At 45.8% G+C, this 27928-nt stretch overlaps 1 protein-coding gene across 1 annotated transcript in view; it reads left to right on the top strand.

Annotated features, from left to right (window-relative positions):
• The window catches only part of utp20 (UTP20 small subunit processome component), a 198488-nt gene that overhangs the window by 157964 nt on the left and 12596 nt on the right, over nucleotides 1-27928 (top strand). Inside the window, exons 50-57 of the mRNA XM_063057593.1 lie at nucleotides 4939-5070; nucleotides 5846-5956; nucleotides 10827-10906; nucleotides 13370-13439; nucleotides 18903-19085; nucleotides 19913-20044; nucleotides 20999-21131; nucleotides 25929-26125. Of these exons, the coding sequence (XP_062913663.1) occupies nucleotides 4939-5070; nucleotides 5846-5956; nucleotides 10827-10906; nucleotides 13370-13439; nucleotides 18903-19085; nucleotides 19913-20044; nucleotides 20999-21131; nucleotides 25929-26125 (1038 nt within the window). The remainder of the gene's footprint in view (nucleotides 1-4938; nucleotides 5071-5845; nucleotides 5957-10826; nucleotides 10907-13369; nucleotides 13440-18902; nucleotides 19086-19912; nucleotides 20045-20998; nucleotides 21132-25928; nucleotides 26126-27928) is intronic.

Here is a 27928-nt window from a genome sequence, read left to right as displayed (position 1 = left end):
AGAAACACAGAACAAATAATAATACTATTACACTACTGTGAAACTATTATTTCCTAATAGTTATTGACGGAGAAATCAGTCGGTCTTTTGCTTAACTGTAAATGAACAAAATCAGTGCAGACATCTAGTGCAGATAATGTAAACACAAAATAATCTGCAGATGCTGGGGTCAAAGCAACACTCACAACATGCTGGAGGAACTCAGCAGGTTGGACAGCATCTGTGGAAAAGATCCGTCAACGTTTCGGGCCGGAACCCTTCGTCGTGTTCCGGCCCGAAACGTCGACCGATCTTTTCCACTGATGCTGCCCAACCTGCTGAGTTCCTCCAGCGTGTTGCGAGTAGTGCAGATAATGGACTGCATTCATACAATGCTTTTGAATATTGTATCCTCCAAATCTGAATTTTCATTGCACCATTCAAGATGATTGTACAAACCCCATTTCCAGAAAAGTAGGGATATTTTCCAAAATGCAATAAAAACAAAAATCTGTGATATGTTAATTCACGTGAACCTTTAATTAACTGACAGAAGTACAAAGAAAAGATTTTCAATAGTTTTACTGACTAACTTAATTGTATTTTGTAATGACCTTGCCTTGTGTCTCTGGGCTGGGTGTGTCTGCACCTGTGCCAAACCACCCCCCTACCCCCCGTCCTGGCACTCCTTCTCTGCCGCGTGTCCCACATCCCTCCCGCAGCACTCCACCCTCACCATTCTCAACTTCCTTTGCTCCCTTGTACTGTATGTAAGGTGAGAGTGGGAAAGTTAAGATTTTGTTTGTGTGTGGAGGGTGGTAGGTACCTGAAATGCACTGTATAAAGGAGGCTCAATCACAACATTAAGAAGCATTTAGACAGGCTCATGAGCAGACAGGGAATAGAAGGTATAGATCATTTGCGGACAAGTGGGGTTAGTTTAATTTAGTATGATAGCTAGTGCAGACATTGTGGGCCAAGTGGCCCGTACCATTCTATGCATGTGTCGTGAAATTTTGTGGCACGGTGCAGTGCAGGACATAAGAATCTGAATCACTTTATTGCCCGTATGTGAACCATATCAGAATTGATTGTGGTTTGGTGTTAAGCATAAAACACAGGACAATACCTCAACAGACAACACAATAGCATCCAACAATTTGCACAACAACTGCGCAAACAGCCATGAGCAATCAACAATTAGCACAAACATCGATAATCAAACTGAAATAAATGTGAACATATGAACAGGCTTAATAATTATCACAGAACAAGGAGAGCAGGAAAGGCCATTTAACGGATGTTGTGCAGGGACAGTCAGTGCTACATGACAGAGATGGTAAGAATTGGAGGAGATGGCAGTTGAATGCGTGGCTGAGGAGTTGGTGCAGGGAGCAGAGTTTTAGATTTTTGGATCATTGGGATCTCTTCTGGGGAAGGTGGGACCTGTACAGATTGGATGGGTTGCACCTGAACTCGAGGGGGAGCAATATCCTTGCAGGTAGGTTTGCTAGCATGGTTCGGGAGGGTTTAAACTAATTTGCGAGGGGGATGGGACCCAGAGTGATAGAGCAGTGAAAGAAATGCATGGAGTAAAGCCAGATCTAACATACAGAGAGGCTTTGAGGGAAGAGAAGCAGAATAAATGGTGTAAAGACAGTAAGGTAGAAGGGCTGAAGTGTGTGTACCTCAATGCAAGAAGCATCAGGAACAAAGGTGATGAACTGAGAGCTTGGATACATACATGGAATTATGATGTAGTGGCCATTACAGAGACTTGGCTGGCACCAGGGCAGGAATGGATTCTCAATATTCCTGGATTTCAGTGCTTTAAAAGGGATAGAGAGGGTGGAAAATGGGGAGGAGGGGTGGCATTACTGGTCAGGGATACTATTACAGCTACAGAAAGGGTGATACTGTAGCAGGATCCTCTTTTGAGTCAATATGGGTGGAAATCAGGAACAGGAAGTTACTCTACTGGGGGTATTCTATAGGCCCCCTGGTAGCAGCAGAGATACAGAGGAGCAGATTGGGAGGCAGATTTTGGAAAGGTGCAAAAATAACAGTGTTGCTATCATGGATGACTTTAACTTCCCTAATATTGATTGGCACCTGATTAGTTCCAAGGGTTTAGATGGGGCAGAATTTGTTAAGTGTGTCCAGGATGGATTCCTGTCACAGTATGTGGACAGGCCGACCAGGGGGAATGCCATACTAGATCTAGTACTAGGTAATGAACCGGGTCAGGTCACAGATCTCTCAGTCGGTGAGCATCTGGGGGACAGTGACCACCGCTCCCTGGCCTTTATAATTATCATGGAAAAGGATAGAATCAAAGAGGACAGGAAAATTTTTAATTGGGGAAAGGCAAATTATGAGGCTATAAGGCTAGAAGTTGCGGGTGTGAATTGGGATGATGTTTTTGCAGGGAAATGTACTATGGACATGTGGTCAATGTTTAGAGACCTCTTGCGGGATGTAAGGGTTAAATTTGTCCCGGTGAGGAAGATAAAGAATGGTAGGGTGAAGGAACCATGGGTGACAAATGAGGTGGAAAATCTAGTCAGGAGGAAGAAGGCAGCATACATGAGGTTTAGGAAGCAAGGATCAGATGGGTCTATTGAGGAATATAGGGAAGCAAGAAAGGAGAAGAAGGGGCTGAGAAGAGCAAGAAGGGGGCATGAGAAGGCCTTGGCGAGTAGGGTAAAGGAAAACCCCAAGGCATTCTTCGATTATGTGAAGAAAAAAAGGATGACAGGAGTGAAGGTAGGACCGATTAGAGATAAAGGTGTGAAGATGTGCCTGGAGGCTGTGGAAGTGAGCGAGGTCCTCAATGAATACTTCTCTTCGGTATTCACCAGTGAGAGGGAACTTGATGATGGTGAGGACAATATGAGTGAGGTTGATGTTCTGGAGCATGTTGATATTAAGGGAGAGGAGGTGTTGGAGTTGTTAAAATACATTAGGACAGATAAGTCCCTGGGGCCTGACGGAATATTCCCCAGGCAGCTCCACGAGGCAAGAGAAGAGATTGCTGAGCCTCTGGCTAGGATCTTTATGTCCTCGTTGTCCACGGGAATGGTACCGGAGGATTGGAGGGAGGCGAATGTTGTTCCCTTGTTCAAAAAAGGTAGTAGGGATAGTCCGGGTAATTATAGACCAGTGAGCCTTACGTCTGTGGTGGGAAAGCTGTTGGAAAAGATTCTTAGAGATAGGATCTATAGGCGTTTAGAGAATCATGGTCTGATCAGGGACAGTCAGCATTGCTTTGTGAAGGGCAGATCGTGTCTAACAAGCCTGATAGAGTTCTTTGAGGAGGTGACCAGGCATATAGATGAGGGTAGTGCAGTGGATGTGATCTATATGGATTGTAGTAAGGCATTTGACAAGGTTCCACACGGTAGGCTTATTCAGAAAGTTACAAGGCATGGAATCCAGGGAAGTTTGGCCAGGTGGATTCAGAATTGGCTTGCCTGCAGAAGGCAGAGGGTGGTGGTGGAAAGAGTACATTCAGATTGGAGGATTGTGACTAGTGGTGTCCCACAAGGATCTGTTCTGGGACCTCTACTTTTCGTGATTTTTATTAATGACCTGGATGTGGGGGTAGAAGGGTGGGTTGGCAAGTTTGCAGATGACACAAAGGTTGGTGGTGTTATAGATAGTGTAGAGGATTGTCAAAGATTGCAGAGAGACATTGATAGGATGCAGAAGTGGGCTGAGAAGTGGCAGATGGAGTTCAACCCGGAGAAGTGTGAGGTGGTACACTTTGGAAGGACAAACTCCAAGGCAGAGTACAAAGTAAATGGCAGGATACTTGGTAGTGTGGAGGAGCAGAGAGATCTCGGGGTACATGTCCACAGATCCCTGAAAGTTGCCTTACAGGTGGATAGGGTAGTTAAGAAAGCTTATGGGGTGTTAGCTTTCATAAGTCGAGGGAGAGAGTTTAAGAGTCGCGATGTAATGATGCAGCTCTATAAAACTCTGGTTAGGCCACACTTGGAGTATTGTGTCCAGTTCTGGTCGCCTCACTATAGTAAGGATGTGGAAGCATTGGAGAGGGTACAGAGGAGATTCACCAGGATGCTGCCAGGTTTAGAGAGTATGCATTATGATCAGAGATTAAGGGAGCTCGGGCTTTACTCTTTGGAGAGAAGGAGGATGAGAGGAGACATGATAGAGGTGTACAAGATCATAAGAAGAATAGATAGAGTGGATAGCCAGTGCCTCTTACCCAGGGCACCACTGCTCAATACAAGAGGACATGGCTTTAAGGTAAGGGGTGGGAAGTTCAAGGGGGATATTAGAGGAAGGTTTTTTACTCAGAGAGTGGTTGGTGCGTGGAATGCACTGCCTGAGTCAGTGGTGGAGGCAGATACACTAGTGAAGTTTAAGAGACTACTAGATAGGTATATGGAGGAATCTAAGGTGGGGGGTTATATGGGAGGCAGGGTTTGAGGGTCGGCACAACATTGTGGGCCGAAGGGCCTGTACTGTGCTGTATTATTCTATGTTATGTGTTCTATGTATTACATTGGAGTGAGTTTTGTTGAGAAGCTGGGTATCTACAGGAAAGAAATTTCGAAGCTGACGTGTAGTCCTGGTGGTGATGGACTTGTAGCATCTCCCCGATGGCAATTTGGTGAAGAGGTGATTGCTAGAGTGAGTGGAGTCAGCAGTAATTTTTCCAGCTATTTTCTTTGCTCTAAAAGTTGTAAGTTAAATAGAGACTTTGTTTTTTGTTCCTCTCCCAAAGTGAGGCTCTGGATGTGTGTTTGTAATCAACCTTCTGCACAAGGTTGAATGGAGTGTAGACCTGAGCGGTCCTCAGGCAGATAATGGTGGCTTTGCATTGACTGCCCGTGGTGTTGAAGTGTAACCAGCACACTTAGCTGCTACTGGAGATCCCCAGGAAGATCAACCAGGGTTGATTCTTGACCTGTTGTGTTTTTTGCTCCACAGACGATAACCGTTCTGGTGAAAAACGTGACGCAGCACACACTGACAGACAAGCAACTGCAGGTGCTGCTGGGATACGCCGAGGAAGACATCTATGACTCTTCGCGGCAGGCAACAGCATTTGGGCTTTTGAAGGTGAGTGAAGTCGCTATCAGCTTGCAGCACTTGTAACATCCCCAATGTGGACAGTAGAAATGCGAAACACGAGATTCTGCAGACGCTGGATATCCAGAGCAACACACACAAAGTACTGGAGGAACTCAGCAGGTCAGATAAACTGTCAGGATTGAACTGGGCTGCAAAGTAAGTGGAGGTTGGAGGTGGGCTAGTGGGTGGGTGATGGTGAAGATTACGCCATGAAGATGATTTTATTCTTTTTTGGGATGAGGTTAAAGACTCAGAACAGTACAACACAGGAATAGGCCCTTTGGCCCATCATATCTGTACTGACCATGGTGTTAATCTAAACTAATCCCACTTGGCCTGTGTCCCTCAGTTTCCTGTCTGTTTACGGGTCTATCTAAATATCTCCAAAATGTTTTTATCAAACTGTGGGTGTTGCAGGGACATTGTCCTTAGACAGACGGGCTTGAGAGGTGATGTCAGAGGGTGATGCAGTTAGGCCTGAGCACAGCCTCTCACTCCTACTCCACCCAGCTCTTGTCCATCCACCTCCCCTCCCTCATTCTGAACCCCACCCATACACTCATCTGCACTCCCACCATCGCACCCATCCCATCCAACTATCCACTCCTCAACCCATTCCCTTGCCCCAAAGCCCACCCACACACTCATTCCGTACCCACCTACCATTCCTTGCTCACCTTGCCTCCCTTGTACTTTCCTCGCCTCCCCCGCCTTCCAGTTCCCCAGTGATCCATGACTGACTGCTCCTGTTGTATCTCCACAGGCGATCCTGTCCCGGAGGCTGCTGGTTCCTGAGATGGGTGAAGTGATGCAGAAGGTGGCCAAGCTGGCTGTTACTGGGCAGAGCGAGCCTGTCCGTGTGCAGTGTCGTCAGGTCAGTGCCACCTCCGTGCCCAGCATCCTGTCACAGCTCTGGCAACTCCGCTAAGTGCGTCACACACCCTGTGGGTATATAACCAAGTGTACGTGTAACGCGTTGGCTTCATTACCTGTGTCTTTGGAGGCTGCTGTGTGTGTAATGGCTCATCTTCTGCTTTACCTCCCATTGCACTCAGTGTCTCGTAGTCCAGCAACAGTGGGGAAATCCCATCGTCTGTCCCCGTCCATAAGACCAAAAGATGCAGGAGCAGAATTAGGACATTCAACCCATCGAGTCTGCTCCACCACTTCATTCTGTTACCCCTCTCAACCCCATTCTGCCTTCTCCCTATAACCATTGACATCCTTACTAATCACGAGCCTATCAGCCTCCACTTTAAATATACCCAGTGACTGTTCTCCAGAGCCGTCTGTGGCAATGAATTCCACAGATTCACCATGCTCTGGCTGAAGGAATTCCTCCTCATGTCTGTTCTAAATGGACGTCTCTCTATTCTGAGGTTGTGCCTTCTGGTTCTAGACTCTTCCCTATAGGGAACATCCACTTTATCCAGGTCTTTCAATATGCAGTACACTTCAGTGAGGTCCACCCCACCCCTCCATCATTCTTGTAGACTCCAGCATGTACACGCCCAGAGCCATGAATCACTCCTGATACACTGACCCTTACATTCCCCGGATCATTCTTGTGAACCTCCTCAGCAACGCCAGCATGTCCTTTCTTTGACAAGAGAAAATCTGCAGTTGTTGGAAATCCAAGCAACACACACAAAATGCTGGAGGAACCCAGCAGACCAGGCAGCATCTACGGAAGAAAAGTACAGTCGACATTTCCGCCCGAGACCCCTCGGCAGGGCTCAAAATGTCAACTGTATTTTTTTCATAGATGCTGCCTGGCCTGCTGAGTTCCTCCAGCATTTTGTGTGTGCTACATCCTTTCTTGGATATGACAAGTCATTCAACCCTGGAGTCACTTTTGTGAACCTCCTTTGAACCCATTCAAGGCTCAGCACCTCCTTGTTAAGACAATGTGCCCAGATCTGCTCACAATACTCCAGTGAGGCCTCACCAGTGCTTTATAAAGTTTCAACATTACATCCTTGTTTTTATATTCTAGTCCTCTTCAAATGAATGCTTATATTGCATTTCCCTTCCTCACCACAGACTCAACCTGTAAAATAACCCTTGGGGAATCCTGTCACCCAAGTCCCTTTGCATCTCAGTTTTTTTTCTTTATTTTCTTTCCATCTAGAAAATAGTCAACCCTTTCATTTCTTCTACCAAAGTGCATGACCATGCACTTTTTGACACAATATTCCATCTGCCACATCTTTGCCCATTCTCCTAATCGGTCTTAAGTCCTTCTGCAGCCTCTTTATTTCCTGAAAACTACCTACCCTTCCTCTATCATATCATCCACAAACTTTGCAACAAAGCCTCAATTCCATCACCCAACTTAAAAAGAATCTGATCCAACACCAACCCCTGTGGAACACCACTAGTCACCAGTAGCCAACCAGAAAAGGGTCCCTTTATTCCCACTCTGCCTCCTGATAATTAGTCACTGCTTTATCCATGCTAGAGTCTTTCCTGTATTGAATTGAATTGACTTTATTTCTTACATCCTTCACAAACATGAGGAGTAAAAATCTTTATGTTATGTCTCCATCTAAATGTGCAATGTGCAACCCATAGTAATTTATAATAATTTATAATAAATAGAACAGTCAATATAACATAGAAATACACTCAAATCAGCGTGAGTTTATCAGTCTGATGGTCTGGTGGAAGAACCTGTCCTGGAGCCTGTTGGTCCTGGCTTTTATGCTGTGGTACCGTTTCCCGGATGGTAGCAGCTGGAATAGATTGTGGTTGGGGTGACTTGGGTCCCCAATGATCCTTCGGGCCCTTTTTACACATCTATCTTTGTAAATGTCCTGAATAATGGGAAGTTCGCAACTACAGATGCGCTGAGCTGTCGCACCACTCTCTACAGAGTCCTGCGATTGAGGGGAGTACAGTTCCCATACCAGGCAGTGATGCAGCCAGTCAGGATGCTGTCAATTGTACTCCTACAGAAAGTTCTTAGGATTTCGGGGCCATACCAAACTTCATCAACCACCTGAGGTGAAAGAGGCGCTGTTGTGCCTTTTTCACCACACAGCTGGTGTGTACAGACCACATCAGGTCCTCGGTGATGTGGATGTCGAGGAACTTATAAAGCTATTTACCTTCTCACCCCCAAATCCATTGATGTCACTAGGGGTGAGCCTGTCTCCATTCCTCCTGTAGTCCACAAACAGCTCCTTTGTTTTTGCGACATTGAGGGAGAGGTTGTTTTCTTGACACCACTGTGTCAGAGAGATGACTTCTTCCCTGTAGGTCACCCTAATACCACGGGCTCATAGCTTGCTAAGCAGCCTCATGTGTGGCACCTTGTCAAAGGCCTTCTGAAAATCCAAATACGCAAAATCGCCCAATTCTCTTTTGTCTATCCTTCTTGTTATTTCTTTAAAGAATTCCCAACAGATTTGACAGGTAAGATTTTCCCTTGAGGACATAATGCTGACTACGTCCTATTTTATCATGTGCCTCCAAGTTCCCCAAACCTCATCCTTAATAATCAACTCCAACATCTTCCCAACCACTGAGGCCAGACTAACTGGACTATAATTTCCTTTCTTCTGCCTCTCTCCCTTCTTGAAGAGCGGAGTGACATTTGCAATTTTCCAGTCTTCTGGATCCATTCCAGTACATCATGATTCTTGAAAGTTCATTATTTCTGCCTCCACAATCTCTTCAGCTATCTCTTTCAGAACCCTGGCGTGTACAGCAGGTGACTTATCTACCTTTAGACCTTTCAGTTTTCCAAGAACCTTCTCTCTAGTTTCGGTGACTTCACACACTTCATGACCCCTGATACCTGGAACTTCCACCACACTGCTAGTGTCTTCCACGATGAAGACTGATGCAAAATACTTGTTCAGTTGGTCCGCCATTTCGTTGTTCCCCATTACTACCTCTCCAGCATTGTTTTCCGGCGGTCCGATATCCACTGTCACCTCTTTTTCATTTTATGTATCTGAAGAAACTTCTGGTATCCTCTTTGATAATATTGACAAGAAGATTGAGGGGGGATCTTATTGAAACGTATAAAATCCTAAAGGGATTGGACAGGCTAGATGCAGGAAGATTGTTCCCGATGTTGGGGAAGTCCGGAACGAGGGGTCACAGTTTGAGGATAAAGGAGAAGCCTTTTAGGACCGAGATTAGGAAAAACTTCTTCACATAGAGAGTGGTGAATCTGTGGAATTCTCTGCCACAGGAAACAGTTGAGGCCAGTTCATTGGCGATATTTAAGAGGGAGTTAGATATGGCCCTTGTGGCTAAAGGGATCAGGGGGTATGGAGGGAAGGCTGGTACAGGGTTCTGAGTTGGATGATCAGCCATGATCATACTGAATAGCAGTGCAGGCTCGAAGGACCGAATGGCCTACTCCTGCACCTATTTTCTGTGTTTCTATGTTTACTTTCATATTTCATCTTTACCTTAATGATTTTTTTAGTTGCCTTCTGGTGGTTTTTAAAAGCTTCCCAATCCTCTAATTTCTCACTAATTTTTGTTCTATTATGTGCCCTTCTCTTTGGCTTTTATTTTGGCTTTGACTTTTTTAATTAGCCACAGTAGAACACTTCTTCCTCTTTGGGATATATATATCCTGTGCCTTCCGAGTTGCTCCCAGAAATTCCAGCCATTGCTGCTCTGCCATCATCCCTGCCAGTGTTCTTTTCCAATCAATTCCGGCCAACTCCTCTCTGATACCTTTGTGATTCCCTTTGCTCCACTGTAATACTGATACATCTGACTTCAGCTTCTCCTTCTCATATTTCAGGGTGAATAATTCAATCATTTTATGATCACTTTCCCCTAAAAGTTTTTTTTACCTTAAGCTCTCAATTTTGGTTCATTGCATAGCACCCAATCCAGACTAGCTGATCCCCTAGTGGGCTCAACAATGAGCTTTTTAAAAAAGCCATCTCATAGGCACACTAGAAATTCCCCCTTCTGGAATCCAGCACCAACATGATTTTCCCAGTCTACCTGGGTACTGAAGTCCTCCATGACTATTGTAACATTGCCTTTTTGGGCATGCTTTTTCTATCTCCCATTGTAATTTGTAGGCCACATCCTTACCACTGTTTGGGGATCTGTATACAACTCCCATTAGGGTCTTTTTACCCTTGTAGTTCCTTAGTTCTATCCACAATGATTCAACTCCTTCCGACCCTATGTCGCCTCTTTCTAATGGTTTGATTTCATTTTTTACCAATAGATCAACGCTACCCCCTCTGCCTCCCTACCTGACCTTTCAATGCAATGTGTATCCTTGGACATTAACCTCCCAGCTATAATTTTGTTTCGGCCATGATTCAGTGATGCCTACAAATGAAACCTCCAGCTAGGATTTCTGGGGACCAGAGGTCCAGGTCACCTGCTCCCTCTGTGTGCTCTGCACTTTCTGTTTCCTATCTCTGAAAATAATCATGCACAGATCAGTGTTCCTTGTCCTCGGACTGAGAGGCTTTGAGAGATGATTTCAGAGGACAGTATCGTTAGGCTTGAACCCAGTGTCTTAGCCCTACTCCATCCAATTCCCCAACCCCACCCATGTCCCCATCTTCACCCCAATCCCACCCACCTCGCCTTCCTCATCCCCATTCCTACCCCTGAGTTTGTTAGTATCGCAGGTACAGTAATAATCTCTGTTTTGCGTGCCGTCTACATTGAGCGTTTCATTACAACAGAACACTCAGGTAGTACAAGGGAGAACAAACTGCTCTAACTGTGGTTCTTCCTCACCGTAGGTTTATATGAAGTTTATTCTTGATTATCCCCTGGGGAAGGAACTGAAGACTCACCTCGATTTCATTGTGGCACAGCTTTCGTAAGTTTCAGTTGGATTTCTGACTGTTCCTCACTTCAATCCTTGTTTTTTCTTAAGCAATTGAGTCCTTTGGGATATTGCTCGGGTGGTGAGGTCCCAACTGGATTGTACTGCTGGCAGTCGGCATAGATCTGTGGGCCGAGTTGCCTCGTCCTGTGACATAATGATTCTGCTGTTTAATTGTGGCTGCTCCACAACTCCCAACCACGACGCGGCTAGATGGGCTGGGGTTGTGTGTTCAAGCCTCATCCGAGAGATCTAACACAGAACTTACTGCATTATTTATTTATTTATTGTAACCTACTTATTGTGTCGGTAAGTTTTTTACACCGAGTGGTGGGTGCATGGAACACTGCCAGGGATGGCGGCTAGAGGCAGATTCATTAGGGCTATTTAAGAGACTCATAGATAGGCGCATGGATGATAGAAAAATGGAGGGATATATTGGAAGGAAGGGCTAGATTAATCTCAGAGTAGATTAAAAGGTTAGCACAGCATTATGTGCTGAAGGGCCTGAGCTGTACTGTTCTGTGTAACCTATAGTCATTTTTTATGTTTTTGCACTGTGATGCTGCTGCAAAACAACAAATTTCATGGCACATATCAATGATAAACCAGATTCTGGTTCTGAAAACACTCAGGCAGATAGACTCGACCTCGGGGCCACAATCTGAAGAGAGATCTGTTTGAACGAGATTTGTCTTGGAACACAATCTAAATCTGTTCCTATTTTCAGACTGTTTTCTCTTTGATGAGGCACTGTGAAACTTTCCTCAGCGTTAACAGGTTTGAAATGAATGCAAAGTGCTCTGTTAATTGCAGAAAGACAACTTCTTTTCTGAGCAACACACACAATATGCTGGAGGAATTCAGCACGCCAGGCAGCATCTAAGAAAAGAGTACATTTGACGTTTCAGGCCGAAACTCTTCGGCAGGACTGGGGAAAAAAAGGCTGAGGAGTAGATTTAAAAGGTGGGGGAGAAGTACCAGCTGATAGGTGAAGCCAGGAGGAGGAGGAGGGGATGAAGTAACGAGCTGGAAAGTGAATTGGTAAGAGACAGAAGGCCATGGAAAAAAGAAGAGGGGGGGGGAGTGGTGAGGAGCACCAGAGGGAGGTGATGGGCGGTCAAGGAGATGAGGTGAGAGAGGGAAAAGGGGATGGGGAATGGTGAAGGGGGAGGGGGGCATTACCGAAAGTCAAAGAAATGGATGTTCATACTATCAGGTTGGAGGCTACCCAAACGGAATGTAAGGTGTTGTTCCTCCAACCTGAGTTTGACCTCATCGCAACAATAGAGGAGACCATGGATAGAAAAATGGGAATGGGAAGTGAAATTAAAATGGGTGGCTACTGGGAGATTTCATTTTTTCAGGTGGCTGGAGCATAGGTGCTTGGCGAAGCAGTCTTCCAGTCTATGGCAGGTCTCACCGATATACGGGAGGCCACACTGGGAGCACCGGACACAATAAATGACCCCAACAGTCTCACAGGTGAAGTGTCGCCTCACCTGGAAGGACTCTTTGGGGCCCTGAATGGTAGTGAGGGAGGAGGTATAGGGGCAGGTGTAGCACTTGTCCCACTTGCAAGGGTAAGTGCAGGTGCCAGGTGGGAGATCAATGGGGAGGAACAAATGGACAAGGCAGTTGCATAGGGAGCGTTCCCTGTGGCAAGCAGAAAGTTGGGGGGAGGGAAAGGTGGCTTGGTGGTGGGATCTTTTCTAGAACCTTATTCCTAGGAGTGTAGGAGACTGAGGGATGAACTTATAGAGGTATATAAGACAGTGAGGAGAAGAGATAGATGAATGCACTTGGTCTATTTCCCAGGGAAAGGTAACCTAAATCATAGCGGTTAGGGTGAGAGGGGAGAGACTTAAATGGGAACTGAGGGGTAGTGTGTATATGGAATGAGCTGAGGAAGTGGTTGAGACAGTATTTAAAAGACATTTGGACAGATACATGGATAAGAAAGGCTTGGGGGGGATATGAGTCTGGCTCAGATGGGCTGATTGTCAGCATGGACCAGTTGGACTGATTAACCTGTTTCCGTGTTGTGCGAATTCTCTTTGTGAATGCTGCAATAGAGAGTGCATGCTCTTTACATTGGGGTGGTGGCTCTCATCAAATGGACACAGAACACAGTCCTGAAACGTCGACTGTTTATTCCTCTCCATAGGTGCTACCTGAACTACTGAGTTCCTCCGGCATTCTGTGTGTGTGACTCTGGATTTCCAAGATGTGCAGAATCTCTTGTGTCTGCAGGACACAATCGCCAGCATTGCACCATCACGGATAGACATGTCCTGTAGGGAAACAGTCAGCGTCAGCATTGTAAATGTCAGAAAACCATGAGGTCTCCACTTTGTTCTTTAGAGAGCAGCCCCTTGACACTGTGGAGTGAGAGCAGGCAGAGCTCTTACCGATTCCTAAACCAAATGCTTGTTTTGTTTTCCCTTCCATGTCCAGGTATGAACATGAAGTGGGAAGAGATTCTGCACTGGAAATGTTGGCTTATATATTCCAGTCCTTTCCACAGGTATGTAGCTTTCTGTCTGGTGAACTGCTGCTGTGTGACTAGTTGCTCAGATGTGGCTTGCTGTCAAGCCTTCTGTGGTCTAACGCAGAAGGTGACTGTCCTTGGAATGTAGGGCCAGAAGCTCAGGGGCTTCTTGTTGTGCTGAGACCAATTTTGTACATTGCCAAAGGCTGTCTAAGACCATAAGACAGAGGAGCAGAATTAGGCCGGTCGACCCATTGAGTCTGCTTTAACATTCTGTCATGTCCCTCTCAACCCATTTTCCTTTCTTTACCCCGTAACCTTTGACCCTCCTGTCTAATGAAGACCCTATCAACCTCTGCCTGGCAATGAATTCCACAGATTCACCACCTTCTGGCTAAAGAAATTCATCCTGTTCTAAATAGACATCCCTCTATTCTGAGGCTGTTCCCTCTGGTCCTAGACTCCTCCACTCTTTGAAATATCCCCTCCACATCCATTCTGTCTAGACCTTTCAGTATCCGATAGGATTCAATGAGATTCCCTCCCATTCTTCTAAACTCCAGCGAGTATAGGCCCACAGCCGTCAAACATTCCTCATCCATTAATCCTGTCTTCCCGGGATTATTCTTGTGAACCTTCTCTGGACCCTCTCAGAAAAGTTCAGGTTCATTTATTTCTCACACATACATCACGACCTACAGTGAAATACACTGTTCGTTTTAACACCCAGCATAACCTAAGGATTTGTGTCACCACACATTATGGCACTAACTTAGCATGCCCGCCATGTTCAGCAGAACAACAGCAACACCACAACAAAACTACAACAAGACAAGCCCCTTTCCCACCCACTCTCACACACAGACAGGTTTCCAACCCCAGGAGTTATCAGCATTGGTGATCCAAGGAAAACTGATCTCAGACCTCTGCTGCCTTGCAGCTACACCCACTCATGGGGAGGGCTTCGGGAGTAAACCCCGAGGAAAAATCCAGAGCAAGAGTCTCTAAGGCAGTCCTGCATTGAGTTCAACACTGACTGGCAGCTGCTGCGATCATCATCATCGTCATTATGTATCATGTTGTATGATGTGAGTTTCCATGATGTTTCCATGACCACGATTGCAAATTTTTCGACAGAAGTGGTTTGACATTGCCTTCTGGACAGTATCTTTACAAGACAGGTGACCCCAGCCATTATCAATACTCTTCAGAGACTCCCTGCCTGGTGTCAGTGGTCGCATAACTAGGCCTTGTGATATGCACCAGCTACTCATACAACCATCTACAACCTACTCCCATGGCTTCAAGTGACCCTGATTGGGAGGTTAAGCAGGTTCTACAACTTGCCTGGGGGTGACCTGCAAGAGGGAAGGAGCGCCTTACAGCTCCTTTGGTACAGACGTATCACCACCCCGCTACCCAGTGCCAGGAATACTGGCGGAGTTAGGTGTGCAGGAGGGGAGCAGAAACACAGAGATTCATGACTGTGCTTTGTGTTCTCTGTCAGCCTCATTAATCCATAAGACACATGAGCAGAATTAGGCTATTCAGCCCATTGAGTCTGCTCTATCATTCCATCGTGGCTGATCCCATATCCTTTGATGCCCTGACCAGTCAGGAAACGATCACGGACTTGGCCTCCACTGAAGTCTGTGGCAGAGCGTTCCACAGATTCACTACTCTCTGGCTAAAAGAAAACTCCTCCCTACCTCTGTTGTAAAAGGTCACCCCTGGATTTTGAGGCTGTGCCCTCTAGTTCTGGATACCTCCACCATAGGAAACATCCACTCCACATCCACCCTATCTAGTCCTTTCAATATTCGGTAGGTTTCAATGAGATCCCCACGCATTCTTCTAAATCCCAAAGCTGCCGAACGTTCCTCATATGTTCACCCCTTCATTCCTGGAATCATCCTCATGAATCTCCTCTGGACTCTGTCCAATGACAACACATCCTTTCTGAGATGTGGCGCCCAAAACTGTTGACAATCCTCCCAAGTGCAGCCTGACTCATCGTCATCGTCATCATCATCATCAGGTGCCGTGCCCAGTTTGAGCTTTGACTGCTGTGGCCCACACACTCCTGTTTCGGGTCAAGTGGATCAATTCATTGGTATTCATTTCCAGTTCTCTGGCTGCTGTCTCCATCATCATTTGTCTTTGCCTTCCTCTTGCTTTCTTCCCTTCAATCTTTCCCATAATTACCGTGCATTCTAACTCCTCTTTCCTAATCACATGTCCAATGAAGTTATGTGCAGCATGACTGGTGTCTTATAAAGACCCGGCTTTATCTCTCTGCTTTTATAATCTGTTCCCCTTGAAATAAATGCCAACGTTGCATTTGCCGCCTTTACCACAGACTCAACCTGTAAATTAACCTTCTGGGAGTCTTGCACGAGGACTTCTAGGTCTCTCTGCACCTCTGATGTTTGCACCTTCTCCCCATTTAGATAACAGTCCACACTATTGTTCCTTTTACCAAAATGTGTTATCATACATTTCCCAACAATGTATTCCATCTGCCACTTTTTTTGCCCATTCTTCCAACTTGTCCAAGTCCTGCTGCGATTGTTTTGCTTCCTCAGCACTACCTACCCCTCCACCTAACTTTTTATCATCCGCAAACTTTGCCACATAGCCATCAACTCAATTATCCAAATCACTGACAAACAATGTGAAAAGCAGCAGTCCCAATACTGACCCCTGAGGAACACCACTAATCGCCGGCAGTTAACCGGAAAAGGATCCTTTTATTCCCGCTCCCTGCCAGGAATGACCTGTCAGCCATCCCTCCATCCATGCCAGTATCCTTCCAGTAACACAGTAGCATTTTATTTTGTTAAGCAGCCTCATGTGGCATCTTATCAAATGCCTTCTGTAAATCCAAGTAAATGACATCCACTGCCTCTCCTTTGTCCACCCTGCTTGTTACTTCCTCAAGGAATTCTAACAGATTTGTCAAGCAAAGATTTCTCTTTAGAGAAACCATGCTGACTTTGACTTATTTTATCATTAGTCTCCAAGTACCTCGAAACCTCATCCTTAATAATAGACTCCAATACTTTCCCAACCACTGAGGTTAGGCTAACTTGCCTATAATTTCCTTTCTTTTGCCTCCCCCCGCCTTCTTAAAGAATGGAGTGACATTTGAAATCTTCCAGTCCTCCAGGACCATGCCAGAATCAAGTGATTCTTGAAAGATCACGACCAAATCATCCGTTATCTCTTCAGCAACCTCTCTCAGGACTCTGGGATGTAGTCCATCTGGTCCACATGACTTATCCACCTTAAGACATTTGAGTTTGCATAGCACGTTTTCCTTTGTATTAGCAATGGCACTGTCCTGTTCCCTAACACTCACGGACACCTGGCACACTGCTAGTGTCTTCTACAGTGAAGACAGATGCAAAATACTCATTAAGTTCAACTGCCATTTCTTTGTCCCCCATTACTACCTCACCAGCATCATTTCCCAGTGGTCCAATATCAACTCTCACCTCCCTTTTACACTTTATATAACTGAAAAAACTTTCGGTATGCAGCTTTGTATTATTGGCTAGTTTACCCTCATATTTCATCTTTTCCCTTCTTATAGCTTTTTAGTTGCCTTTTATTGGACTTTAAAATCTTCCCAATCGTCCAGCTTCCCACTCACTTTTGTTACCTTATATGCCCTTTCTTTGGCTTTCGTGCAGTCCTTAACTTCCTTTGTCAGCCACGGTTGTCTACCCCTGCCATCTGAAAACAATTTCTTCGGTGGGACACTACACTACAGGAAGGACGTGGAAACCGTAGAAAGGGTGCCGAGATTTACGAGGATGTTGCCTGGATTGGGAAGCATGCCTTGTGAGAATAGGTTGAGTGAACTCGGCCTTTTCTCCTTGGAGCAACAGAGGACGAGAGGTGACCTGATAGAGGTGTATAAGATAATGAGAGGCATTGATCGTGTGGATAGTCAGAGGCTTTTCCCCAGGGCTGAAATGGCTAGCACGAGAGGGCATAGTTTTAAGGTGCTTGGAAGTAGGTACAGAGGAGATGTCAGGGGTAAGTTTTTTATGCAGAGAGTGGTGAGTGTGTGGAATGGGCTGCCGGTGATGGTGGTGGAGGCGGAAACGATAGGGTCTTTTAAGAGACTCCTGGGGGGCTACATGGATCTTAGAAAAATAGAGGGCTATGGGTAAAGCCTAGGTAGTTCTAAGGTAGGGACATGTGTGGCACAGCTCTGTGGGCTGAAGGGCCTGTATTGTGCTGTAGATTTTCTATGTTTCTATCTATCCTGCGCCTTGTGACCTATTCTCAGAAACTTGAGCTATCTCTGCTCTGCGATCTTCCCCGCCAGTATCCTCCTCCAATCCACCTGGGCAAGCTCCTCTCTCAAGCCTCTGCAATTCCCTTTATTCCATTGTGATACTGACACATGTGACTTGTGCTTCACCCTCTCAAATTGCAGTATGAATTCAATCCAATTGTGATTACTGCCTCCTTAGGGTTCCTCTACATTAAGCTCCCTAATAAGATCTGGGTTATGCCATAACACCCAGTCTAAGAAAGCCTTTCCCCAAGTAGGCTCAAGCACAAGTTGCTCTAAAAAGCCATCTCATAGGCATTCAACAAATTTTCTCCCTTGTGATGCAAGACCAACCTGATTTTCCCAATCCCCTTGCATATTGAAGTCCCCCATTACAATTGTGCCATTACATGCCTTTTCCAGCTCCCTTTGCAATCTCAACCCCACTTCTTCACTATTATTTGAAGGCCTATATATGATTCCCAATTTTTTTTTTGCTCTTTACCCACAAATATTCAACATTCTCTGACCCTGTGTCACCACTTTCTAAAAGATGTATTTCCATCTCTTACCAACAGAGCCACTCCACCACCTGTGCCTTCCTGCCTGTCCTCTTGATACAAAGCATATCCTTTGAGTTAAGCTCCCAATTATGGCTTTCTTTCAGCCACAACTCAGTGATGCTCACAACTTCATACCAACCAATCTCTAATTGTACCACAAGTTTGCCCACCTTATTCTGAATGCTACGTGCATTTAAGTACAACACCTTCAGTCCTGCAGTCTTTGCCCTTTTGAATTTTGCCTCTGTGGTACAATTTAACTCTTTGTGCTGTCTGCATTTGTACTAATCATTGGCTTGTCCTTCCTTACGTTCATGTTACACCCATCATCTACTTGTAAACCTGTTGGCTCATCCTCAGCTCTATCACACTGGTTCCCATTCCCCTGTCATGTTAGTTGAAACCAGTCCCAACAGCTCTAGTAAACCTGTACACATAAATGCTCTGCATTCTCTCTCAGCCTTGTTAAATCACCTCTTGATCTCCACTCCGGTGCGGGTACCTGTTGTGGGTATAAACCACAGCTCTCACTGTCTGCACACTTCGAACAGCAAACAGCACACTGCGTGCAGTACGGCAGCACACAGCTCACAGGGGAGAATGCTTAGCACGTATCCTGCCTCTGAACCTATCCTGTTGCCACTGCAGGACCTGCTACACCAGCACTGCGCCCTCTTCTTCATCCCCATCACGCTGATGATCGTAAACGACGACTCTCCAAAGTGCAAGAAGATGGCAGCACTGGCGACGCAGTCCCTGTTGAGCAAGGTGGACAACGAGCACAAGGACTCGATGTTTTCCCTGGTCCTGACATGGTTCAAGAGCAAAAAGGTGGGTCCCAGTGCCTGTACCAACTGGTATCTTTCTGTGGTCGTGAACACTGGCATTGCAGGGACATTGGGGTAAAGAGTACTTTGGCCTCAGGAAAATTTACAAGGTTGTTGCCAGGAGCTGAGGATCTAGGGTATAGGGAAATGTTGAACAGGTTCGGACTTTACTCCCTGGAGCGTAGGGGAATGAGGGGAGACTTGATAGAGGTATACAAAATGATGAGGGATATAGATAGGGTAAACGCAAGCAGGCTGTTTCCACTGAGGTTGGGTGAGACTACAGCTGGAGGTCATAGTTTTGGGGTGAAAGTTGAAATATTTAAGGCGAATCTGATAGTGAACTTCTTCACTCAAGAGGGTGGTGAGAGTGTGGAACGAGCTGCCAGCGGAAGTGGTGGAGGCGGGTTCAATTGTGACATTCAAGTGAAGTTTGGACAAGTACATGGTGGGAAGGGTTTGGACTTTTCTGTACGTTGATAATAAATTTACTTAGAACTTCGATTTGACTTTGGATGTAGTCCTACGGAGGGTTGATGGGACTAGGCAAAAGATCAGTTCAGCAATGGCTAGATGGGCTGAAGGGCCAGTTCCTGTGCTGTAGTGCTCTATGACTATGATTAACCCCACTCAGAATAGTGTGAGTTTATTACCAGATGCACAAGCCATACGTGCACAGGAGAAAGGAAAAGCTTGTAGCAGCATCACAGACAGGTGAAGTGACACAAGTAAGGTGGAGGGGAAAGGCTGTGGGGTTGAGGAACGATGAAAGTTTTCCGTACCTCTGTGGTGAGCCACAGACAGTAAAAGATGATTGTGTTCCTGCTGCAGGTCTCCCACCGCCGGCTGGCTGCCCACACCTGTGGCCTCTTCGTCGAAACAGAAGGAGTTTTCTTTGAGAAACGCTTTGCGAAGATTCTGCCAATTCTTGAAGCTGAGATAAACCCTGAAAGATTCCAAAATGTGAGTCCAGTGGGCTGTTATATTACTCTCTGCACTATGTGACATTGCCGTGTCTGATTGTGTGGTTACATCTTTGTGCAGTCTCAGGTAGGATTCCGAATCAAGTTTATATCACTGAGATGCCAAGAAATTTGTTGCTTTGTGGCAGCAGTACAGTGCTATATGTTTTATGCTATACATAACATATATTATAAATTACAATAAGAAGTATTTAAAAAATTAAATAGAAGTAGTGCAAAAAGAGAAGAAAAATACTGAAATGTTGAGTGTGGGTCTTCAGGCTCCTGTGCCTCCTCACTGATGGTAGCAGTGAGAAGAGGGCATGTCCCGGGTGGTGGGGGTCCTTAATGATGGATGCCACCTTTCTGAGGTGACGTCCAGACTGCATTCGCTACCTGGGTGCTCTGTGGCCTGAAGTCTGCTGATTTTCAGGATCGATAAATTTTTTTAAACATCTTAAAACAATGTTGCTTACTGAAGCTCCCATGACTGTGGATTTCAGCTGTAGTAGTTCCAAACAGGGACATTTGATGATTCGCATCAAAGCTGCACGCAAAGAGTCGCCACATTCTGGCACCATCTTGCTCGGCTTTGGAGACTACGTGCGGAGGGGTGGGGATTGCAGGAGAGGCCAGAGGGCTGAGGGCTTCTGTTGTTTGGAGGTTGCAGTGGCCAGTGTTACGGCAGGGTTGCTCTGAGTGGTATGGCTGATATAGGGGCATGTATTTAAGGTGAGAGGTAATATCAAAGGAGATATGAGGAGCAAGTTATTTTACATAGAGTTGTTTAGGTGGGCACATGAATGTGTGAAATAGAAGGATATGGACATCGTGCAGACAGAAGAGTATAACTGTGGGCTGAAGGGTCTGTCCCTGTGATAATAAACCTGAGTCTGGTTATGTCCTGCACTACTGTGGCTTCTTTTGGATTTCCTTTGACTGTTCTTCTGTTCAGATCCAGGAGGAGAGTGAAGAGAAGGCCACTGACCATTTGCTCTTTAGCCTCCTGACGCTGGCGGTCAAAATGGTTAAGGAATGCAGCTTCGTGCAGCTGCAGAAACCAAGAACATTGCTCATCAGCATCTGGGGTAAGTTCAAGTTCCTGGGTGTCAGCATCTCTGGGATCTATCCTGGGGCCAACATACTGATGCAATTACAAGAACACACATCAGCAGCTTTATTTCATTATAGAAAAAAGACATGGAGGACCAGGAGATCAGTGCTGAGTGCTAGGGGGTTTAGCGGTTAAGGAGGAGGAAGTGTTGGGTCTCCTAATGAGTATTAAGATGGATACATCTCCAGGGCCGGGCAAGAGTTCTGGGGCCTTGACCGGTATATTTGTGTCCTCTCTTGGTACAGGCGAGGTCACTAAGGACTGGCGAGTGGCTAATGTTGTATCTCTGTTTAAGAAGGGAACAAAGGAAAACCCTGGAAACTATAGACTGGTGAGTCTCATGTCAGTCGTGGGGAAATTGCTGAAGAAAATTCTTAGGAATAGCTAATTAGGGAGAGCCAGCATGATGTTGTGCAGGGCAGGTCGTGTCTTACCAACTTTATTGAGTTTTTTTGACAACGTGATGAGAGAGATTGATGAGGGTAGAGCAGTGGATGTTGATTACATGGATTTTAGTAAGGCATTTTACAAAGTCCCTCATGGGAGGCTAATCTAGAAGGTTAGGATGCATGGGGTCCACAGCAAATTGACTGTTTGGATTCAGAACTGGCTTGCAGGTAGAAGACAGGGTAGACTATTTGCTGGATCATATCTATACAGGCTGTGTTTTGCATCTTGGCCCCAGAGGAACATTGTTTTGTTCAACTGTACATGTGAATGGCTGAATATACTTGATGTGGAAGAGTTGAACTTATTGTACTAGGGCACAGGTTTAATGTGACAGGAAAGAGTTTAAAAATTGGGGGGGGGGCGGGGGGTGTACATTTTTTACAGAGAGAGGTTGTGATCTGCAGCTTACTGCCAGAGAAGATGCAGGAATCAGATACAGCCACTATGTTTAAACACATTTACATAGACACTTAAATAGGCAAGGATGTGGGCAAATGAAACCAGTGTCGATGGAGAGGAAAGTTAGCTCCCGAACATGTCGGGCCGAATAGCCTGTTTCTGTACTATACGACTCTGTGACTCAGAGGGCAATAGATGTTTCGATACCATGGCATACGGTGTTAGAACAGGAAAGTGACCCTGAGGTAAGCACATGGCTGTGATCTTATTTAAGTTTCAAGATTGTTTAATGACATTTCCAGTACACAAGTGTAAAGGAAAATGAAGTAATTGTTACTCTGGATCTGATGCAGCACAAAAAGAAACTCAGTAAGATAAAGAACACAATAATAATAAAATCACAATAAATATAAATACATAAGAAAGCTTATATATATAGATTGACTGTATGTCCATAAAGTGACGCTAGGCACAGGAGTGTCTGTACATAAGGTGACGGACAGGAAATGATAAAGTAGTGGTGGGTGGGTTAGTGGCTGGAGGTATTGATCAGCCTCACTGCTTTGAGTCTGGTGGTCCTGGAGTGGATGATACATAGCCTCCTCCCTGGTGGGAGTGGGAATAACAGTCCATGAGCAGGGTGGGTGAGATCCTTCATAATGTTATTGGCCCTTTTCCAGCATCTTTCTATATTTGCACTTGGTGGCGGGTAGGTGAGTGCTGGTGATACATTGACAGTTTTGACTACCCATTGAAGAGCCTTCCTGTCTGCCACAGTGCAGTTTCCATACCAGTCATTGAATTGAATTCAATTCAGTTGACTATATTACTTACATCCTCATGTACATAAGGAGTAAAAATATTTAGAAACATAGAAAACCTACAGCACAATACAGGCGCTTCAGCCCACAAAGCTGTGCCGAACATGTCCTTACCTTAGAAATTACCCAGGGTTACCCATAGCCCTCTATTTTTCTAAGCTACACATAATTATCTAGGAGTCTCTTAAAAGACCCTATCGTATCCGCCTCCACCACCATCGCCGGCAGCCCATTCCACGCACTCACCACTCTCTGCGTAAAAAAACTTACCCCTGATATCCCCTCTAAGCACCTTAAAACTGTGCCCTCTCGTGCTAGCCATTTCAACCCTGGGAAAAAGCCCACCCACACGATCAATGCCTCTCATCATTTTATACACCTCTATCAGGTCACCTCTCATCCTCCGTCACTCCAAGGAGAAAAGGCCGAGTTCCATCAACCTATTCTCGTAAGGCATGCTCCCCAATCCAGGCAACATCCTTGTAAATCTCCTCTGCACCCTTTCTATGGTTTCCACGTCCTTCCTGTAATGAGGCAACCAGAACTGAGCACAGTACTCCAAGTGGGGTCTGACCAGGGTCCTGTACAGCTGCAACATTACCTCTCGGCTCTTAAACTCAGTCCCACGATTGATGAAGGCCAATGCACTGTACGCCTTCTTAACCGCAGAGTCAACCTGCTCAGCAGCTTTGAGTGTTCTATGGACTCGGACCCCAAGATCCCTCTGATCCTCCACACTGCCAAGAGTCTTACCATTAATACTATATTCTGCCATCGTATTTGACCTACTAAAATGAACCACCTCACACTTACCTGGGTTGTACTTCATCTGCCACTTCTCAGCCCAGTTTTGCATCCTATCACTGTCTTGCTGTAACCTCTGACAGCCCTCCACACTATCCACAACACCCCCAACCTTTGTGTGATCAGCAAATTTACTAACCCATCCCTCCAGTTCCTCATCCAGGTCATTTATAAAAATCACAAAGAGTAGGGGTCCCAGAACAGATCCCTGAGGCACACCACTGGTGACCGTCCTCCATGCAGAATATGACCCGTCTACAACCAATCTTTGCCCTCTGTGGGCAAGCCAGTTCTGGATCCACAAAGCAATGTCCCCTTGGATCCCATGCCTCCTTACTTTCTCAATAAGTCTTACATGGGGTACCTTATCAAATGCCTTGCTAAGATCCATATACACTACATCTACTACGTGTGGGCACGTGGCCAAATGGTTAAGACATTCGACTAATGATCTGAAGGTCGTGAGTTCAAGCCCTAGCCAAGGTAGCATATTGTGTCTTTGAGCAAGGCACTTAATCTCACAGTGCTCTGCGACGACACTGATGCCAAGCTGTATGGGTCCTAATGCCCTTCCCTTAGACAACATCAGTGTCGTGGAGAGGGGAGACTTGCAGCATGGGCATCTGCTGGTCTTCCATACAACCTTGCCCAGGCCTGCGTCCTGGAGAGTGAAGACTTTCCAGGCACAGATCCATGGGTCTCGCAAGACTAATGGATGCCTTTATTATTACATCTACTGCTCTACCTCCATCAGTGTGTTTAGTCACATCCTCAAAAAATTCAATCAGGCTCGTAAGGCACGACCTGCCTTTGACAAAGCCATGCTGAGTATTCCTAACCATATTATGCCTCTCCAAATGTTCATAATCCCTGCCTCTCAGGATCTTCTCCATCAACTTACCAACCACTGAAGTAAGACTCACTGGCCTATAATTTCCTGGGCTATCTCTACTCCCTTTCTTGAATAAGGGAACAACATCCACAACCCTCCAATCCTCCGGAACCTCTCCCATCCCCATTGATGATGCAAAGATCATCGCCAGAGGCTCAGCAATTTCCTCCTTCACCTCCCACAGTGGCCTGGGGTACATCTTGTCCAGTCCTGGTGAATTATCCAACTTGATGCTTTCCAAAAGCTCCAGCGCATCCTGTTTCTTAATATCTATATGCTCAAGCTTTTCAATCTGCTGTACGTCATCCCTGCAATCGCCAGGATCCTTTTCCGTAGTGAATACTGAAGCAAAGTATTCATTAAGTACCTCTGCTGTCTCCTCCGGTTCCATACACACTTTTCCACTGTCACACTTGATTGGTCCTGTTCTCTCATGTCTTATCCTCTTGCTCTTCACCTTTTATGTTACGTCTCCATCTAAATGTGCAATGTGCAATTTATAGTAATTTGTAATAAATAGTACATAGAACAGGACAGTCAATATAACATAGAAATACAATTGTATCAGCATAAATGAATCAGTCTGATGGCCTGGTGGAAGAAGCTGTCCCGGAGCCTGTTGGTCCTAGCTTTTATGCTACAGTACTGTTTCCCACATGGTAGCAATTGGAAAAGATTGTGGTTAGGGTGACTGGGGTCTCCAATTATCCTTCAGGCCCTTTTTACACACCTGTCTTTGTAAATATCCTGAATATAGGAAGTTCACATCTACAGATGCACTAGGCTGTCCGCACCACTCTCTGCAGAGTCCTGCGATTGAGGGAGGTACAGTTCCCATACCAGGCAGTGATGCAGCCAGTCGGGATGCTCTCAATTGTGCCCCTGTAGAAAGTCCTTAGGATCTGGGGACTCTTCAAACTCCTTCAACTGTCTGAGGTGAAAGAGGCGCTGTTGTGCCTTGTTCACCACACAGCCGGTACGTACAGACCACGTGAGATCCTCGGTGATGTGTATGTCGAGGAACTTTAAGCTGTTCACCATCTCAAACCCGGATCCATTGATGTCAATAGGGGTTAGCCCGTCTCCATTCCTCCTGTAGTCCGCATCCATCTCCTGTGTTTTTGCAACATTGAGGGAGAGATTGTTTTCTTGACAGCACTGTGTCAGGGTGATGACTTCTTCCCTGTAGGCTGCCTCATTATTATTTGAGATTAGGCCAATCAGCGTAGTATTGTCAGCAAATTTAATTAGTAGATGCAGCATGTTAGGATGTCCTCAAATATGCATCTTTGGAAGGATGTGAGTAAAGTGGGTCAGTAGAGAGGAGGCCTGTCTGTGTGATGGAAAAGAGTCATTGCTGGAGCTGTCACTGAATTTGAACCTGGTTCTAATACTCCGTCCGCAGGTCACATTGAAGCTCACCTGTGGCACGCACACTCCTGGGTCTGGCTCACTGCAACCCAACTCTTCGGAATGCTCTTCGCTGCTCTTCAGCCTGAAGACCTGGTAGCCATGTGGAAGACCGGCAAATCCCTAGTCACTGGGAAGAACATATTGCAGACACCAGCAGCACAGTTCTTGTGGAAAGAGCTCAATGCCAAGGTAATGAAATGCTGAGGAAGACCTGATGCCTGGCAGAATGGTGTAACGTATCAGCTCTTTGTACAGAGAGGAGAGGGCTTTACGACTGGTGTCAGCATAGCTAGCAGGGGGAAAGTAACAGGCTGTGACTTGAGCTGGAAAAGGAGAGGGTGAGACAGAGGTCCTTAAAATCACACTTGTGTATTGAATGAATGGACATTGAGGAGGGTTTTGAATGACGGGGGATCCCATTGAAACCTATTGAATATTGAAATACCTAGATCGAATGATGTGGAGAGGACTTTTTAGTGGTGGGAGAGTCTAGGACCAGAGGGCACAGCTTCAGAATTGAAAGACAACCCTTTAAAAGAGAGATGTAGCAGTGTGGGGTGTTGTTCACAGAGTTCTATGAAGATTGAGTTTAAATTTGAACCCTCCATTTGTCACACTCCTCTCTGCCATTCTCTTCAGCCATCTATAAATTTGCTGATGATACAACCATTGTTGGTAGAATCTCAGATGAAGATGAGAGGGCCTACAGGTGCGAGATATACCAGCTAGTTGAGTGATATCGCAGCAACAACCTTACACTCAACGTCAGTAAGATGAAAGAGCTGATTGTGGACTTCAGGAAGGGTAAAGCGAAGGAACACATACCAATCCTCATAGAGGGATCAGAAGTGGAGAGAGTGAGCAATTTTAAGTTTCTGGGTGTCAAAGATCTCTGAGGATGTAACCTCGTCCTAACATATCGATGCAGCTATAAAGAAGGAGGGACAGCTGCTATATTTTATTAGGAGGTTGAGGAGGTTTGGTTTGTCACCTAAAACACTCAAACTTCTGCAGATGTACCGTGGAAAGCTTTCTGACAGGCTGCATCGCTGTCCGGTATGGTGGTGGGGGAGCTACCGCACAGGACCAAAAGAAGCTACGGAAAGTTGTAAAATTAGTCAGCTCCATCTTGGGTACTAGCCTCCGTAGTAGCCAAGACATCTTCAAGGAGCAGTGCCTCAGAAAAGTGGTGCCATCATTATTAGCCCCCCCCATCACCCAGGATATGCCCTCTTCTCATTGTTACAGTCAGGTAGGAGATACAGAAGCCTGAAGGCACACACTCAGTGATTCAGGAATGGCTTCTCCCCCTCTGTGGAAGACACTCAGTGTGCCAGAGGTCCCTGAGTGTCAGAGAGCAGGAGTGAGCGCCATTGCTATTGCAAATGAAAAAAATGCTTGGCAGACTCAAAGATTTCAGGTGGATAACTCACCTGGGCCAGATGGACTACATCCCAGAGTCCTGAGAGAGGTTGCTGAAAAGATAACTGATGTATTGGTCATGATCTTTCAAGAATCGCTTGATTCTGGCATGGTCCCGGAGAGCTGGAAGATTGCAAATGTCAATCCACTCTTTCAGAAGGGAGGAAGGCAAAAGAAAGGAAATGATAGGCCAGTTAACCTAACCTCAGTGGTTGGGAAAGTATTGGAGTCTATTATTAAGGATGAGGTTTCGAGGTACTTGGAGACTAATGATAAAATAAGTCAAAGTCAGCATGGTTTCTCTAAAGAGAAATCTTTGCTTGACAAATCTGCTAGAATTCCTTGAGGAATTAACAAGCAGGGTGGACAAAGGAGAGGCAGTGGATGTCATTTACTTGGATTTACAGAAGGCGTTTGATAAGATGCCACATGAGGCTGCTTAACAAAATAAAATGCTACTGCGTTACTGGAAGGATACTGGCATGGATGGAGGGATGGCTGACAGGTCATTCCTGGCAGGGAGCGGGAATAAAAGGATCCTTTTCCGGTTGGCTGCCGGCGAAGTAACAA

This window comes from Mobula hypostoma, chromosome 9, assembly GCF_963921235.1.
Source record: "Mobula hypostoma chromosome 9, sMobHyp1.1, whole genome shotgun sequence".
In the NCBI taxonomy this organism is placed as follows: domain Eukaryota; kingdom Metazoa; phylum Chordata; class Chondrichthyes; order Myliobatiformes; family Myliobatidae; genus Mobula; species Mobula hypostoma.
Note: the sequence above shows the minus strand (reverse complement) of the source record. Positions and strands in the feature narration are given on the sequence as shown.